The sequence below is a fragment of the Vombatus ursinus genome, unplaced genomic scaffold (genome assembly GCF_900497805.2).
Source record: "Vombatus ursinus unplaced genomic scaffold, bare-nosed wombat genome assembly UNPS02014832.1, whole genome shotgun sequence".
NCBI lineage: Eukaryota > Metazoa > Chordata > Mammalia > Diprotodontia > Vombatidae > Vombatus > Vombatus ursinus.
In genome coordinates this window covers 3,715,180-3,733,103 of record NW_020954610.1, presented here as the reverse complement: position 1 = coordinate 3,733,103, position 17,924 = coordinate 3,715,180, and the positions used below count along the sequence as shown (strand labels likewise).

At 36.5% G+C, this 17,924-nt stretch overlaps 1 protein-coding gene across 1 annotated transcript in view; it reads right to left on the bottom strand.

Annotated features, from left to right (window-relative positions):
• Positions 1–17,924, bottom strand: part of LOC114025602 (ras and EF-hand domain-containing protein-like) — a 107,309-nt gene that overhangs the window by 35,465 nt on the left and 53,920 nt on the right. The window contains exons 6-12 of the mRNA XM_027839080.1: positions 17,010–17,125; positions 13,560–13,628; positions 12,289–12,373; positions 10,445–10,536; positions 2,887–3,121; positions 2,424–2,561; positions 2,150–2,297 (exon numbers count right to left, since the gene is read on the bottom strand). Coding sequence (XP_027694881.1) covers positions 2,150–2,297; positions 2,424–2,561; positions 2,887–3,121; positions 10,445–10,536; positions 12,289–12,373; positions 13,560–13,628; positions 17,010–17,125 — 883 coding nt within the window. The remainder of the gene's footprint in view (positions 1–2,149; positions 2,298–2,423; positions 2,562–2,886; positions 3,122–10,444; positions 10,537–12,288; positions 12,374–13,559; positions 13,629–17,009; positions 17,126–17,924) is intronic.

Genomic DNA, 17,924 nt, shown 5'->3' with positions numbered 1-17,924 from the left:
TAAAAGTATGAAATGCTACAAAGAGGTTATGAAGAAGGCCTTTGGATGTGGTGCTTGAATTTGGTGACATTGGAAAGGGCAATTTTAAAATTTAATACCAATGTCATGGAAGCCCAGTTATAAAAGGTTACGGGAAGATTGAGTGGTCAGGAGAATCATAAAACATAGAAAACTTTTTGAAGAAGTTTAACAAAGGAAGGTAGGAAAGAGAGATTGAATAATAGTGAGATGAGTTAGGATTAAGAAACTCAAGCATATTTGCAGGCATATGGCTACAGAAAGCCTAAAAGGGATCATGAGATCATAGATTTTTAGCTGGAAAAGACCTATGAGACCAAAAATTACACACACACACACACTCACGCATGCACGCACATCTCTCATTTTATAGATGAAGAAATTAAGGCCAAGGGGAAGTTTGGAATTAATAAGGGTCAATCCCAAAGAGCAGGGGGTGACTGGGTTGCCAAAGAAGATTGAATAAGCCCAGTTGAGAATCAGAGCAGCTCAAAGCTCCCATGCCCTTTAGAAATCAAGTAGGCATATGAGTCATCCCAAGGCTTTGCTAAGGATCACACAGATGGTAAGTGTCTAAAGTAGGATTCTAACTCAAATCTTTCTGACTCCAAGTCCACTGTTCTATTCAGTATTGGAGCAAGGACCCGGAGAAGGGAGGGTAGAATAGGATTCAAGGTTCAAGTAGAGGAATTAACCAGGGCAACAATTCTTTTATGACCAGACCAAAGAAAGATAGTAAGCTATGATGCTGAGAAATTTTGAGAAACATGGAAAGATTTTGAGGGAAGGTTATCAACCTCCATGAAGAAGAAGGCAGGTAAGTCGTCTACCTGACTGTGCAGAAATGTGGGGATTTGGTTGAGGCCATAGGAATGAGAGAAAGGCTTGGAACAGTCAGTCGTAAATTGGACAGAGAGTTTATAAGAATAAAGGATGATGACTAGTGAATAGCAGGGAAGGCATTACAAATGGCACCAAAATTTGTAACAGATCCAATCTATAGCAACACAGAAGTCTAGAAATAAAAAAGATGGTCAGGGTTACCCAGAAAGAATCTCAGGAAATGTGGCAAGTAGGATAGTAAGAAAGGAACACAGGAACAAAAGAAATGTTCACTGTGTAGTCAGTGTTTGGTATATGGAGGTGAGTGAAAACAGACTAGTAGAAGCAAACTGGAAGAAGGGGGAGGGGGTGAATCAAGAGAACAGAGGTCATCATTAGGGAAAATAATAGGCTAAAAGTGAGAGTCCAAAGAATAGAAAATTGTGGCCAGGGAGTAGAATTTCAAATTTCAGGATTATGAAGATGACACCTTTCTGAGAGGCAGCAAGGACCAATACATGATAATGATCGCGTATAGCTGAAGTACAATATACAATCGTTTGATTAGAGGAGGCCCAAGTATTTAGTGTCTGGGTTGTTGGAAGAGCTTCAATATGAATTCTAACCCTTAAGTCTGATACCAGGGAGTGGAGTAGAGAGAAAGACTTTGGGCCAGGAACTGAATTCATTGAGAAAGATGAGAGAGTAACCAAGAAGTCTTTAGAGACAGGAACATAGAGGAAGGGATTATAGAAATAAGATACCATGGACTTTATGGACTTTAATGGAGGATAAATGGTTACAGCTACGATGGAAGAGAAAGATGGTCTGGAAGTGAGAGTGAAGAGTAGAAAGTATGCCAACCCCTCCTCTCATCTGGCCATATGAATCTGGGAGAGATCTCTTGAGCTTTGGAGTTGTGAGCTTCAATGAATGAAGCCAATGGGATGTCCGTGCTAAGTTTGGAATTAGTAAGGTCAATCCCAAGGAGCAGGGGGTGACTGGGTTGCCAGAGAAGATTGAACAAGCCCAGGTGGCAATCAGAGCAGGTCAAAGCTCCCATGCCACTTAGAAATGGACTAGGCATGTGAGTCATCCCTGTTCTTTCAGCCTGGGTGAAATAGAAACCCAGTCTTAAAAAATAAAAGTAAAAGAGAAGCATTCTGCAAAGTATAGTAATTTTTGGAGAACAGGAAGGGGTTCCAAGGATTTTCTAATGTATTTTGCACATATGTAATCCCCATAAGAAGTTAAGCAAGAAGTTTAGGAAAGCATTCTTTTTCATCAGCAATTAAAACAGGAAATATACCTAGAGTGGCACCGGTGTTTCCTCGAAATTCATTCTTACAAAGCCTCATGAGAAAACTGGACTTCCCCACAGCAGCATCTCCAGCAAGAACAATTTTATATGCCTTGTCTGAGCTAGGATATTTACGGTTGCCATCAGCCAAGTTTGCCTAAAAGAAAATTCAGGATGAGAAAATTTTAATTACTTTTTGTCCCTTATATTCCTAGTTTGTATCAGGAAATAGAAAATTACCAAAGGGCATGAAAAAAAGACATCCCACAAAAATAGTACTTACCTGTGGTGAGAGGGCTGATATAGGCTTTCTTGCAGAAGTACCCAAGTTCCCTTCAGCAACAGATTCTGAGGGTTTCCAGCCTAATATTGTACTGATGCTGTCAGAACCATAGGCTTCTTCATCTCGTATCTCTGGAACCTGCCCCAAAAATATTATTTTTAGAAATGAAAAAGATGTATTTAAACAAAAAGATACACCATACAAACTGCATTGGATGTCATTAAGCAGCATGTGCCAATCTACTATGGAAGTCAAGAATGCTCAACTGTGCCAATCCAGTAAGGAAGTCCTTCTTAAGCCGGGGAGAGAAATTGTACTGTTTTATTGATCCCATTTAACATTTATAACTTCATTAAAAACCCCTTTGGTTCCTGTGAACTCTTGAGGCTAGTTAATTTCAAAGAGAGGGTTAATTTTTCTTTTCATCAAAGGTCTTAGAAGATCAATCATTTCCAGGGCTTACATCTGTATCAGACGCATCACCCCCAAAGCTCTCCTGCGTGCACTGTGACCTTTGAAAACTCCTTTGATGCTTGTCTTCCACCTCAAAATCATATTCATTAGAATCTCTCAAAGTCGACAGGCCACTGTCAAAGCAGCTCTCAGGCAGGCTATCAACCTCATAGTTCATCCTCTGCATTGGATCGCAAAGGGCTAATGAATCACAATCCTCATCCACGTAGGAAGAACGTGATGACCTGATGATAAATAGGAAAGAAAATACGGGGTTTAATGAAGAGTTCAGAATGCTCAAAACAGGTTAAGCAGTACCAAGAAAGTAATTTCAATTGTGGAGACTATAAGATCTCTGTTTTCCTTTTGCAAAGTAAGTAAAAAAGTAAAAAATAATATCACCCACCTCCACGAATTGTTGTAAGCATCACATGAGATATTAAATTGTGGAACACTTAGCACAGTGCTATTTAAATTTTAGCTATTTGTTATAATTATAATTATTATTATTATTATTATTATTATTATTACTATTAAACAAGCTCAAAAGTCTTTCTCATATGTGTTGTTCCATATGGCCATAGAGATCCCTTCCCAAATATCAGGTGTCATTATTTTGGCAAAATCTATATTTGCAATTCTGATCTAAGGACTTTACAACTCCAATGTAATACCCCACTGCCTCCTCAAATTTAACAAGTCTAAAAATAAGTTCATTACACACCTTTCCCTCTACATCTGCTTTCTGTTTCTACCATTTCTGCCTCGGGTATTTTATCCAGGTTTCCGTGTTTGGAATGTTAGTGTTATCAATGACTCTCCCTTATCTCTCAGTTCTCATATCTATTCAAGTCCTAAGTCTAATCAATTTCATATCTTCAGCATCTCTGGAATCCATCTTCTAATCTCTATTCTTATAACTACCACCCTAGTATAGGCCCTCACATTAGTACTTCTAAGATTCTTGTTATATCTTCTTTGCAGATAATTCTTCTACTTTCTCCCCCGCCCCCCATCTACCCTCCCTATTAGTGCCAGAATAATTACTTACGTATAGATTTGGTCATGTTACTTCTTTGACAGTAGGGAGATGCTGGAAATATTTGAGCAATCTATATGACATTCATGGAAGTCAACAACTGACACCAGCCTGCCACTTCAGCCTTACCTCAAATTATTCCTTTCAACACACTCCAATTATGCCCACCGACAAATAGAGCAGCCCAATTGAACAACTCTGCTTCCTACCAAACTAAGCTCTGCCTCTTATTACTACCTTGACTGTACTCATATTGTTCCATAGACCTAGAATGCCCTCCTTTCCTCTGCTGAATTTCTACTCTTCCTTTAAAGACTAAATTAAATGCTACATCTTCCAGGAAGACATTCCTGATCTTCCCATACTCTTCTCTCACCATTAGTAACAACTCACTCCCTCAGACCTCTCTCACAGGTCTTTTTCTTTTGTAATTGTATGCATTATAGTCATTTGCCTAACATCTCCCGTTATATTCAAGTCTCCCAAGAAGTGGAGGCCATGTCCTAGCTGAACTTTATTTCTTTTTTTTAATCTTCTTTTATTAATTTATTTTGATTTAATCAATAATCACTTCCATATGCTTTTGAGTTTAAAATTTCCCCCCCTTCCTTCCCACCACCCTCCCCAAGATATAGGCTATACATTTACATTCATATTAAACATATTTTCACATTAGTGATGTTGTAAGTAGAAATTAAAACCAATAGGAGGAACCATCAGAAAGAGGAAACAAAACTCAACAGAAGAGAAAAAAAAATAGCAATTCGACTTGCATAGTTCTTTCTTTGGATGTCGATAGCAGTTTCCATCACAAGGCCTCTGGAGATGTCTTAGATCCTTGTATTGCCAGGAAGGGTTAAGTTTATCAATATTAGTCATCACACTGTTATTGTGTACAATGTTCTCTTGGTTCTGTTCACTTCACTCAGCATCAGACCATACAAGTCTTTCCAGATTTTTCTGAAGTCAGCCTGTTCATCATTTCTTATAGCACAATAGTATTCCATCACATTCATATACCACAGCTTGCTCAGCCATTCCCCAGTTGATGGGCATCCTCTCAATTTCCAATTCTTTGCCACCACAAAAAGAGCTGCTATGAATATTTTTGTACATGTAGGTCCTTTTCCAGTTTGTGTGATCTCTTTGGTATATAGCCCTAGAAGTGCTATTGCTGGGTCAAAGGGTATGCACATTTTTGTAGCCCTTTGGGCATAGCTCCAAATTGCTCTCTGAAATGGTTGGATCATTTCACAACTCCACCAACAATGCATTAGTGTTCCAATTTTTCCACATCTTCTCCAACATTTATCATTTTCCTGTTTTGTCATGTTGGCCATTCTGATAGGTGTGATGTGGTACCTCAGAGTTGTTTTGATTTGCATTTCTCTAATCAATAGTGATTTAGAGCGTTTCTTCATATGATTATAAATGGCTTTAATTTCTTCATCTGAGAACTGTCTGTTCATATCCTTTGATCATTTATCAATTGGGGAATGGCTTGTATTCTTATAAATTTGACTTAATTCTCTATATATTTTTAAAATGAGGCCCTTATCAGAGAGACTGGTTATAAAAATTCTTTCCCAACTTTCTACCTTCCTTCTAATCTTAGTTACATTGGCTTTGTTTGTGTAAAAACTTTTCAATTTAATGTAATCAAAATTATCTATTTTGCTTTTTGTAATGTTCTCTATCTCCTGTTTGGTCATGAATTCTTCTGTTCTCCATAGATCTGATAGGTAAACTATTCCTTGCTCTCCCAGTTTGCTTATAGTATCAGCCTTTATATCTAAATCATGTACTCATTTTGACTTTATTTTGGTATATGGTGAGATTTTGGTCTATGCCTAGTTTCTGCCATACTCTTTTCCAGTTTTCCCAGCAGTTTTTTGCAAAGAGTGGGTTCTTATCCCAGAAGCTAGGGTCTTTGGGTTTATCAAATAATAGATTACTATAGTCATTGACCACTGTGTCTTGCATATTTAACCTATTCCACTGATCCACCACTCTATTTCTTAGCCAGTACCAAGCAGTTTTGATGATTGCTGCTTTATAATACAATTTAAGATCTGGAATGGCTAGGCCACCTTCCCCTGCATTTCTTTTCATTAGTTCTCTTGATATTCTGGACCTTTTGTTCTTCCAAATGAATCTTGTTATTATTTTTTCTAACTCTATAAAATAATTTTTGGTAGTTTGATTGGTATGGCACTGAATAAGTAAATTAGCTTAGATAAAATTGTCATTTTTATTATATTAGCTCGGCCTACCCAAGAGCAACTGATGTTTTTCCAATTATTTAGATCTGACTTTATTTGCGTGAAAAGTGTTTTGTAATTGTGTTCATAGAGTTCCTGGGTTTGTTTCAGGAGGTAGACTCCTAAATATTTTATAATGTCTACAGTAAGTTTAAATGGAATTTCTCTTTCTATCTCTTGCTGTTGGGCTTTGTTGGTAATATATAGCAATGCCAATAATTTATGTGGGTTTATTTTATAGCCTGCAACTTTGTTAAAGTTGTTTATTATTTCGAGTAGTTTTTTACTTGATTCTCTGGGATTCTCTAAACATAACATCATATCATCTGCAAAAAGTGATAGTTTTGTTTCTTCTTTGCCTATTCTGATACCTTCAATGTCTTTTTCTTCTCTTATTGCTAAAGCTAACGTTTCCAGTACGATGTTGAATAACAGTGGTGATAATAGACATCCTTGTTTCACCCCTGATCTTATTGGAAATGCTTCTAGCTTGTCCCCATTACATATTATGCTTGATGAAGGTTTTAGATAGATGCTATTTATTATTTTAAGGAAGACTCCATTTATACCTATGTTTTCTAGTGTTTTTAAAAGGAATGGGTGTTGTATTTTGTCAAAAGATTTTTCTGCATCTATTGAGATGATCATGTGGTTTCTGTTAGTTTTATTGTTGATATAATGAATTTTGCTGATAGTTTTCCTTATATTGAACCAGCCCTGCATTCCTGGTAAAAATCCTACCTGGTCATAGTGTACTATTCTTGTGATAAGTTGCTATAATCTATTTGCTAATATTTTGTTTAAAATTTTTGCATCTATATTCATCAGAGAAATTGGCCTATAATTTTCTTTCTCAGAATTTTTACAACCAGTCTCTCTGATAAGGGCCTCATTTTTAAAATATATAGAGAATTAAGTCAAATTTATAAGAATACAAGCCATTCCCCAATTGATAAGAGGTCAAAGGATATATGAACAGACAGTTCTCAGATGAAGAAATTAAAGCCATCTATAGTCATATGAAAAAATGCTCTAAATCACTATTGATTAGAGAAATGCAAATCAAAACAACTCTGAGGTACCACATCACACCTATCAGAATGGCCAACATGACAAAACAGGAAAATGATAAATGTTGGAGAAGATGTGGAAAAATTGGAACACTAATGCATTGTTGGTGGAGTTGTGAAATGATCCAACCATTTCGGAGAGCAATTTGGAGCTATGCCCAAAGGGCTACAAAAATGTGCATACCCTTTGACCCAGCAATAGCACTTCTAGGGCTATATACCAAAGAGATCACACAAACTGGAAAAGGACCTACATGTACAAAAATATTCATAGCAGCTCTTTTTGTGGTGGCAAAGAATTGGAAATTGAGAGGATGCCCATCAATTGGGGAATGGCTGAGCAAGCTGTGATATGTGAATGTGATGGAATACTATTGTGCTATAAGAAATGATGAACAGGCTGACTTCAGAAAAACCTGGAAAGACTTGTATGGTCTGATGCTGAGTGAAGTGAACAGAACCAAGAGAACATTGTACACAATAACAGCCACATTGTGTGATGACTAATATTGATAAACTTAACCCTTCCTGGCAATACAAGGATCTAAGACATCTCCAGAGGCCTTGTGATGGAAACTGCTATTGACATCCAAAGAAAGAACTATGAAAGTTGAATTGCTATTTTTTTTTCCTCTTCTGTCAAGTTTTGTTTCCTCTTTCTGATGGTTCCTCCTATTGGCTTTAATTTCTACTTACAACATCACTAATGTGAAAATATGTTTAATATGAATGTAAATGTATAGCCTATATCAGATTGTGCACCGTCTTGGGGAGGGTTGTGGGGAGGAAGGGGGAGAAAAATTTTAAACTCAAAAGCATATGGAAGTGATTATTGATGAATCAAAATAAATTAATAAAACATATATAATTTTCTTTCTCTGTCTTGACTCTTCCTGGTTTATGTATCAGCACCATATTTGTATCATAAAAAGAATTTGGTAAGATTCCTTCTTCACCTATTTTACCAAATAGTCTATATAGTATTGGAATTAATTGTTCTTTAAATGTTTGATAGAATTCACATGTAAATCCATCTGGCCCTGGAGATTTTCTTCTAGGGAGCTGAACTTTATTTCTTCCAGGCACCTAGTACAGTGTTCTCTAAATAGTAGGTACTTAACAAATGTTCATTATATTGTACTGTTAACTGTACCACTATGTTGTACACTTTCTCTCTCTCTCTCTTTCTCTCTCTCTCTCACACACACACACACACACACACACACACACACACACACTTGAGTATGGTATTCAGCTCTAAAACATTTCAGAAGAGAAAAAGATGTCTCCCAGTTGAAGTGTATACACAGAAGGGTGATTGACTCAAAACCCCTTAGATGACACTAAGGCACATACAAAGCTAAGATAGGACCATTCTCTTATATAGCTCATTCTAGAAGTGGGATATAAGTATAGTCTTCTCTGTATTTAACAGGTTTTCACATGAAAAGGGATTAAAATTTGGGTCAGAAATGGAGATCATCATTTTTTCTCTTCAAATTCTAGTAAGAACCCTAAGGAACATTTCATCCTCAAAATACCAGAGGCAAAATGTCAATTATTCAATTTTTTAAACTATTTTGCTCTATTACTTGAAACAAAAGCAACTCGAGATCTTCTGGAAGGCTAAGTGACTGAAATGAAAGATAGGCTCAAAATCTTTAGGAACACTACTGCCAGGAACCATCTCTCTTGGCTTAAACCACATGATCCCTAAAATTTTGAAAACTGGAGATAATGAAAAATGGTTTCAATATTATATACTAAGTATGCCAAGAGCAGAGGGCTATCATACTCTGTTAGTCATGTAACTCATCTGTAGAAACATTCAATCTATTCTGGAGGAACATTTAATCTATCCTTTCTGTGGCTGGGTTATGATACCACTGGTTTCCATAAACCATTTCTTGCAACATTCTAAGTAATCATCACCTTAAACAATAATGAGGGCTCGAAAAACAGAAAAAAAAAATTTTCTCTTCATTTATCACTTTCAAAAACATAAGATTCTTTGGAAGGCTCAAACTCTCAAACCACAAAAAAAAAGGTGAATTTATTTTCCTTTTATGCCAATAATACTTAAGTTGGATAAGTCATTACTTAGACCAATAGGAAGGAAGGAAGTTTGGAGTCTGCAGAATCCTATTGTGTTTCTGACACTTAAGAGCTATGTGACAACGGGCAAGTCTTGCTAAACCATAGTTTTCTCTTCTGCAAAATGGTGGTTGTTACCATTGGTTTTTGTTCTTCTTGCTCGAAGAGGACCAAAATGATATCACTATGTCAGGGTCAAGGTACAGAATATTTGACTGTGGCTGATCAGAAGGCTCTACTACAGGTTAGGTACAAATAGTCCATATGAACACTTGCAGTGGAAATGTCTCTAAATTTGCATATATCACATTTCTTTTGAGCTACTGCAGTTCTACTTTGCTCCTATTTCAGAAGGTTGTTGAGAGAATTAGATAACAGATATGAAGTACTTTAAACATCTCAAACTGGTATTATTAGCAAGAGATGGTGTGCTGTAATAAGGAGGTGTCAAACTCCCAGTTCTAGTCAAAACCAGATTAAAATATAATTGGAAAGGGTTTAACAAAATAAACAGAAATAGGATACAACATAAGCAATGTTAATTTGTGTTTTTCTAAGTCAATATGTGCCCCACCGGGATCCATTTCTAGTTGAGTTTAATACTACTACTGTAGTGGGCTGAAAGGCAGTCTTAGAATAAGGGAGAACTGGGTTCCGGTCCTGTCCCTGACACATGCTAGCTGTGTGACCAAGGGAAACTTAAGTTAGGTCTACATCAGGGAGCTGTTTCCACATGGAAAGTTCCCAAAACTAAGGATATCACAGATCCAGATCCTCGACCCCAAATTTAACAGGGTCAACAAATCAATAAATACGAAGGTAATATCAATACACCAGTAATAAATGTTTCAAAGAACAAAAGAAATCCAGAACTCTTTTAGTTGCTGTGCTAAAACAAATTTTTAAATGATCAGTTTAATGAAACAAGTCAGATAAAATCTGAAGTTCTATTCAAAATCCTATCTATTATCCTATTTTAAGGGATATAATGAAGAAAGAAAAGACTAATAAAATATTGTCATTCTATTTCTTAAAAGAAATATTTTACTTCTTTATCAAATTAGATCCAGAATTCAAATGTAAAGACAGCAGATGTTAACCTACCTGTCATACCGCAAATTCTGAGGAGAATGGCCACCATTAAATTTGGGACTGCTTCTAGAGAGTGTGCTCCCTGGTGATATATTATTTATACGCTGTATTAAAAAAAGATACTCATTAATCAGACAAGCTTTTTCAAAATATGAAAGAAAACTTTATGTGTTGACTCACTATTCTCCTGTTTACTTCTTATCGTTGAGTTGTTTCAGTCGTATCTGACTCTTTCTGACCCCATTTCGGGTTATCTAGACAAAGATACTGGAATCGTTTGTCATCTCCTTCTCCAGCTCATAGTACAGATGAGGACACTGAGGCAAACAGGGTCAAGTGACTTGCCCAGGGTCAACATGGCTAGTAAGTGTATGAGGCCACATTTGAACTCAGATACTCCTGACACCAGACCAGGTACTCTATCCACTGTACCACCTAGCTGCCCTCTCCTGTTTATTAGTTCTGTGTCTTTGGGCAAATCATCTAATTTCTCAGGATTTCATTGGGGCAGGATAAGAATAGCACTGCCTCCCACACAGGGTTATTGTGAGGGTCAAATGAGTTAACATGTGAAAATTCTTGATAAAAAACACATCACCATGTACATATAAGTTGGCAGTAATTCTTTGTGTATAATACTCTTTCTTAAAGAGGCATTAGAAACACAGCTACCATAAATACCCTGGGTGGGGGGAGAAGGGGAAGTACAATGATTCAAAAAGTTCAAGTAGGAGGATCTGCTTGGCATTGTCTTTTTTGGTATAAATGAATTTTAAATTCCATAGTTCTAAGTCTAGTCACATTCTGGTTTTATATTTGACAAAATCGTTTATCCCAACTTTCTAACTCCCTCTTCTCAGACCTTAGTGGGTTTTAGAGAGACCTTTTTTCCAAACCCAAAGACATGTTATGCAGCAGAGGTAAGCTATTCTAGAGAAGAGATAGACCCAGAATGCTTTTCTATTGAAATTAGTGCAGTTAGCTACACCAGTCGACTTACTGAAAAATCAATGCTTGATTTGGCCTGGCCGAGTAGCAGTAAAAGTTTTTCAATCATAGAGTGCTAAAGCCCAAGGAAGACTTAGAGATCATTAAGTTCAACTCTATCATTTTAACAAAAGAGAACCTAAGTAAGGCCTAGAGATGGCTAAGTGACTTGTCCCCAGTTATATAGCACACACATATATATACACACACAGATATAGATAGATAGATAAATATAGCTAGTTATACAGATATAGATACTCATATATATGAGATCAGAAAGTAATCTGGGAATGTTTTCAAATCTCAAATGTTTACTTAACACAATTCCTCAGGATTGTTCAAAAACAGAATTTCTCCCTGTAATAAATATTAAGATATAGAGAATAATAATTAAAATCTGAAATATCAAATACACCATATGTAAGAGGACAGGTGGCACAGTAGACAGAGTGCCAGGCTTGGAGTCAGGAAGACCCGAGTTCAAATCCAGTCTCAGTCACTTACTAGCTATGTGACCCTTGACAAATTACTTAACTCTGTCTGCCTCAGTTTCTTTATCTGTAAAAGAACTGGGGAAGGAAACGGCAAATCATTCCAGCATCTTTGCCTAGAAAACCCCAAATGGGGTCATGAAGAGTCGGACATTACTAAAAACAATTGAATAATAACAAAAGAAAATAACATCCAATGGTGTTTTCAGGGGGAAAAAAAGCCCTTTTTTAAGGACTAGCATCTTTTTTTTCCTTTTGGTAAAATTATATCACTGTTATATGTTAATAATCAGAGGCTTCTACTAAGAAGATAGACCTTCAGAATATTATATATTATATATACAATTGCAAAGTATATTATAAAAATATAATACATACCAAGGATCTGTTGTATTTACTATATGTGTTTTCCAGTGCACTTCTTAATCCATCATTACTGTCATGTAATTTTCTGTTGGCTGTTCTATAGTAAAAAAAAAAAAAGAGAGAGAGAGAGAGAGAGAGAGAGAGAGAGAGAGAAAGAGAAAGAGCAGAATTTAAAAGGCCTAAAAGCAAAAACTTGCTTTTTCAAATGATGAGGTTCAAAATATGGGATGGTATTCTATAAAGTCCTCTTTTTTTCCTCCCTACTGAATCACTGAATATCAGTGATGGGCAGCACCTCAAAACCATGTGGCCTAATAAAATTATCTTAAAGAGAAAAATTGGAAGTGAGAAGCTAAATGACTTAGCTGAAGTCACAAAGCTTATGAGAGGCAGAGAGAGAATTTCAATTCATGCCCTCCAACTTTAAATCCAATATCCTTTCAAGCAGACCGGTACTTTAGGAAGGTTACCAATGTTTATTGCTGATGTAACTAGAGCACTGGAGATGTTAAAACTGACATGGTCAGTGGCACATCTAGTCTAAATTACCTCCGCTTATGAGGACTTACCTGGTTACCTTTGTAATGGCAAAACAACTAAATATCTGTTGAAGCCAAAACTGTGGCCAGATGAGCTCACTCAACTCTGCCTCCTCTTTTCTATACTTAATTCACCATTTAGGCAAGATGAGTACTGATGTATGCCTCCAAAAGTAGACTATCTCTATAGTCTTTAGATAAAAGAAATTATTATCATCTGAAAACAAAGATGCAACCAAAAAGAATTCAGAGGAAAAACTCCCTACAATATGCCTGACATAAAAGACATATATATACTTCAGCATATAGATATATAATCTAAATAATTGGCTACAGGTTCTTCATAAACTATCCGTCGTCATCAATAGCTCATTGTAACATGGGGAGTTGTCACTATTATTTTGGAGGAAAGGGATCAGTAGACAATCCTTTAATAACCTTAAAGGTGCATTAAGACTTTGGGGACGCCCTCTGTGTGCCAGGAGGAAACACTCAGCCACATCCCAAGATCACTTTTGGAGATCCATCCTCTATTTATTGAAAAACCAATGCTTGATATGCAATTCAGTTATCTCAAAGAGCTAAGTGAATGTGCTGAATAAAATGTAATGACAAGAAACACATATTTACCTGCATTTCCATCCTCAGGATTCAGTTTATTATTCTGCTGTACACACAACATAACATTTATGAAAAAAGAACAGTGAAAATAGCATATAATGAAGGTAATTTATGGGAACTTACTGAAGCATTTCAATTTGCCTCTCAAGGCAATCTCTGTCTTCAGTATATTCTCTGATTATTTCCAAGTCCCTGTAAAATCACATTTTGCATTTAAATGAGAATTTTTGGATAAGCTCTCTATTTCCAGTGATTTCCATTACCACCCCATAGGACCTTCTCCACCTTCCTTAATGATTTCACTTCCTATGCCCATATTTTTCCTCCATTTTGTCTGCTGCCTTCAACCTCATTGACTTCAAAAGTCAATTTCATCATCCATCTAACACTCTAACCTCAAGGTGCCTTCAGTGCTCTAGATTTGAAAGACCTTCATCTCCAGTTCCACATCTGACATCCATAAGTACAGCTACTTTTTCTATCTATCACCTGCTCCACCTTCGGATATAGGGATTTATAGGATCATACGTGTAAAACTGTAGAAGATAATAGAGGTCATTAAAGCCAAACCCTTCATTTTACAGATGAAGGAATCTAAGACTATGAAGGATTAAGTGACCATCCCAAGGTCACACAGTTAGTATGTGTCTGAGGTAGGATTTGAACTCAGGTCCTCCTGACTCCAACAAAGCCCAGCACTCTATCCACTAGGCTACCAAGTTGTCTCTGTGTTCTCCAGCTACAGTATTCTTACCTGATACACTCTTCATTCTCACAAACTCATTCAATCTGCTTTTCCCACTCTTACTGGGTTGAGGGAAAAATCTCTTCACCAGTCCCTATGAGTACTGACGACCTCACAGTCACATTTGATGTATTAATTAGTCTGTAATTCATGGCCAGTCAACATAGCTCTCATCCATACCTCTCTCTTCATCCTCTTAATTGTCTTAACTGCACCAATCCCAACTCCTCCATTACACACTTCGTCCAAATCCACATCTTCTACCCCTGCTCCAAGGTCACAAAGTATTGATAGAAGAAGGCATATTGAATAGGCCCACTACAAATTCATCCTAATAAATTGAGTAACATTTATCAAATTGCTTCTTGATTTCTTTATGTATCCCACCATGAAACCTCGCTATTCCAAAGTTTCTCTACTTTCTTCAAATCTCACATCCCACTTTACCCTCTGATTTTGTTAATATAACCAAATTATCCTCTTCCTTGACTGAGATACAGTTAACCAACATAAGGTCCTCCCCCTCTCCCCCCCCTTTCTCCATCTCTCTCTCTGTTTCTCTTCCTCCCCTTCCCGCTTTCTCTCCTCCCCACCCATTTTCTCCCCGTTTTTCTTTCTCTTGCCCTCAATTATGACTTTATTTTCTCCACTAACAGAAGAAAGAGTTTTGTCACCTTCCCTAGACTAATCTTTCCTCCAAAGTTCTCAATTCCATCTCATCTTCCATTCCTCTAGGGCCTTGTCTCTTCCATAAGTCCCCCCCTCTCTTTCTAGCATCATCTGTTCTTTCCCCTATGAATTGAAACAGACATCATTCTACCTCATACAAGATGAAAAACACAAATTCTACATGACCCTGCTGATCCTTCCTGACATTTATCCCTCCCTAATTTCCAACCCCCCCCCATCCTATTACAATGCTATACATAGTTCTACAGTGTTAATCAACACAAACACTTTAAGAGCAACTTTGCCGTTAAGACTGGTACCTTGATTTCATAAGGCAACTCTTGCATTGAGATAATACTGATAGAGACCTGGCTTATGAGTCAGGAATACCTGGGTTCAAGTACCATCTTTGACATATAGTACCCTGAGTAAGTCATTTAACCTTTCAACGCCCCCGGAAACTCTCGAAATCCAAATTACAGAGCAGTTGCTAATCTGCACCGCTAATAGAGTTTCCTTAACTTCCTTAAGGAGTCCCAAAATAATCGTAGTGTCCATTTAAAAAAAAATCTGTTTCATAACAGTATAGAAAATTACACTTTGAATGCAGATGTCTCTGCTCAAATCTATTAATCTCCCTAAAATTTAGTTTCCTTTTTTGTACTAAGTTAATACATCTGGTGTCTGACTTAATAGATATGGGGGGGAATACAAAACTGCATTTTTCAGAGAAAGTGCTCTTGACACACTGTTGCTTTGTGGTATGGAACTATCAATGTGAACACAGTCTAATTTGTTTTTCTAAATTTCACTCTTCACGATAATGCTATTGAGACGCTTTTATATAAAGTTTATACCACTATTAAGCCTCAGAATAGAAATAAATTAGCAACTATTTACTGAAAGTCTTAACTTATTAACACCCATCCAGTCGGGACACCATGCTCCCACTGTTACCACATTTGGCATGGTTATCAGGAACTAAGCAGAAAGACAGTCAGTACTTGGATGGAAAGAGCAAGGACTTCCAGATCCTTTGGGAAATAGTGTTAGTAACTCAGAGGGTGGTACTGTTACTCTTAAAGCACTTTTCATGAATTGTAGGGAAAATAAGCCAATTTATATAGCATTTGGATATTTGCAGCTAAAAGCAACTAATCATAGGATGCAAGGAAAGAAATCACCATGACTTATAAAAATTTGGGTGTAGAACATTATGGTAAAATTAACTACTGATGTACCTTATTAAATTCATGTAATATATATGATTTCAAAAAGTTGTATGCAAATCCAATTTAGTAAGTTAAATTGTACTTTCCTATTCAACTACATTATGATTTCAGAAAAAAAATTTATCCTCAATTAAACAAAATAATTTTTAGTAGATGCTAGGAATCTAGTAAAGTATTATACTAGCTGCTGAGGAAAGTAGAGGAAATGCAAAGATGACATCCCTGCCTTCAAAGGAGCTGCAGTTGTAAGTGGCTAATATTTTATTCTATTTCTCAGCTCCTAGTTTATTATCAATATCTTTAAAAAAAAGTCAAGCAAACATGTTGCTGCATGCATTTGTATAATTGGGAAGACTGAGACTGGTAGAGTGCTTAAGCTTGGGAGTTCTAAACCTCAGTAAGGCTAAAGACAATTGGAGGTCCCCACCAAGTTTAGCACTAACATGCTGAGCACTGGTTAGGGGGCAGAGTTTGCAGCAAGCTGCCCAAGGAAGGTCAAAACTAGTCCCGTTCAGAAACAGGGCAGAAGAAAGCTTCTTCACTGACCTGCAGTGGGATCAAGCCCATAAGAGACAGTTGTACTTTCACCTTGGGCGAGATAGAGAGCTATAGTCTCAAAAATAGAAGAAAAAAAAAAACCTCATAAATGCTAAGGTATAGCTATTTAAAAAGCCCTTTTTGAAAAGTGAAAACAATTTTTGATAAAAGTCAAAAGTAACTAAATTCTTCCCTAATATGTTTTTAAAGTCGTGCTTTTTCTTATTTCCTTAAAGGAAGGACTATGTTACAAATGTAACTAAATAGCCACTTATCAAAACAAAAAAAAATTTGCAAATATATTTAAACACACATACACACATACCCATACCAATACTAAAGCACATGCTGAATTCTCCCAATTTAAAAATAACATGCAAAATTCCATACCTTTCTGAATTCAGACTTTGATCAGCATAGTCACTTTTCAAGGCATCTAATTCACTCTGAAGAAAGGCTATGTTTGTTTGTGCTTCTAAAAGATCTTTTTTAACTTTCTGATTTTCCTAAAGGAAAGTTAAATTTATTTGTTACTATGCTTTTCAACCAAGGAAAAATGGAAAAAAAGACTTCTCTGAAGAATCATGCCACACAGCAAAGGAATATGAATGAAGTTCCTTTTTTTTTTTAAGAGCCAGTGGAAAAAAAATAATGCATCAAAATCTGAATTGAGTCATCACATAAATTTCAACCTATACAAACTCAAAATCCCTAAAGTTGTCTTCCCCATTTCCATTCTCTCTATTGTCCCAGAGTTATACACATATAAACACATACACACACACACATTTATACTTAATAAAAAGGAGCAAAAGATATACTTTTTCAAAATACTCTCTGGTGAAATGAAAATCTACATCAGAAATAACAGATCTACTTAACAAGAAATCACTAAATATTCAATTGAGTATTTTAAAAAATGATCTGCTACACAGCCTATCCAGTCCTTAGAGATTTTTCAATTGCTTATGCTGGATATTAACAAGTGATTAGTATTAACATTTTTCTGGAAAAAGTAAAGCTAATGTAGAGCAGATAGGTATCTTGGTCAAGTGGGCAAGGACCTGTCCTTGAAGACAAGACAGCCTGGGTTCAACTCCACCTATGACACATATGGGTTGGGTGACTCTGGCACTTATTAAGCCTTTTAATGTTCTAGGTAACTCTGTAGGACTGTAAGTCACAGAAAAGGTGTCTCCCTAGATCAGTAGGATCTATTTCCTCATGCAAGGAAATCACAAATCCGGGCCCTTTTTCCTATGAAGAATTTACTACTTCTTCCTAAAAGTGACTGTGACAAGGGAA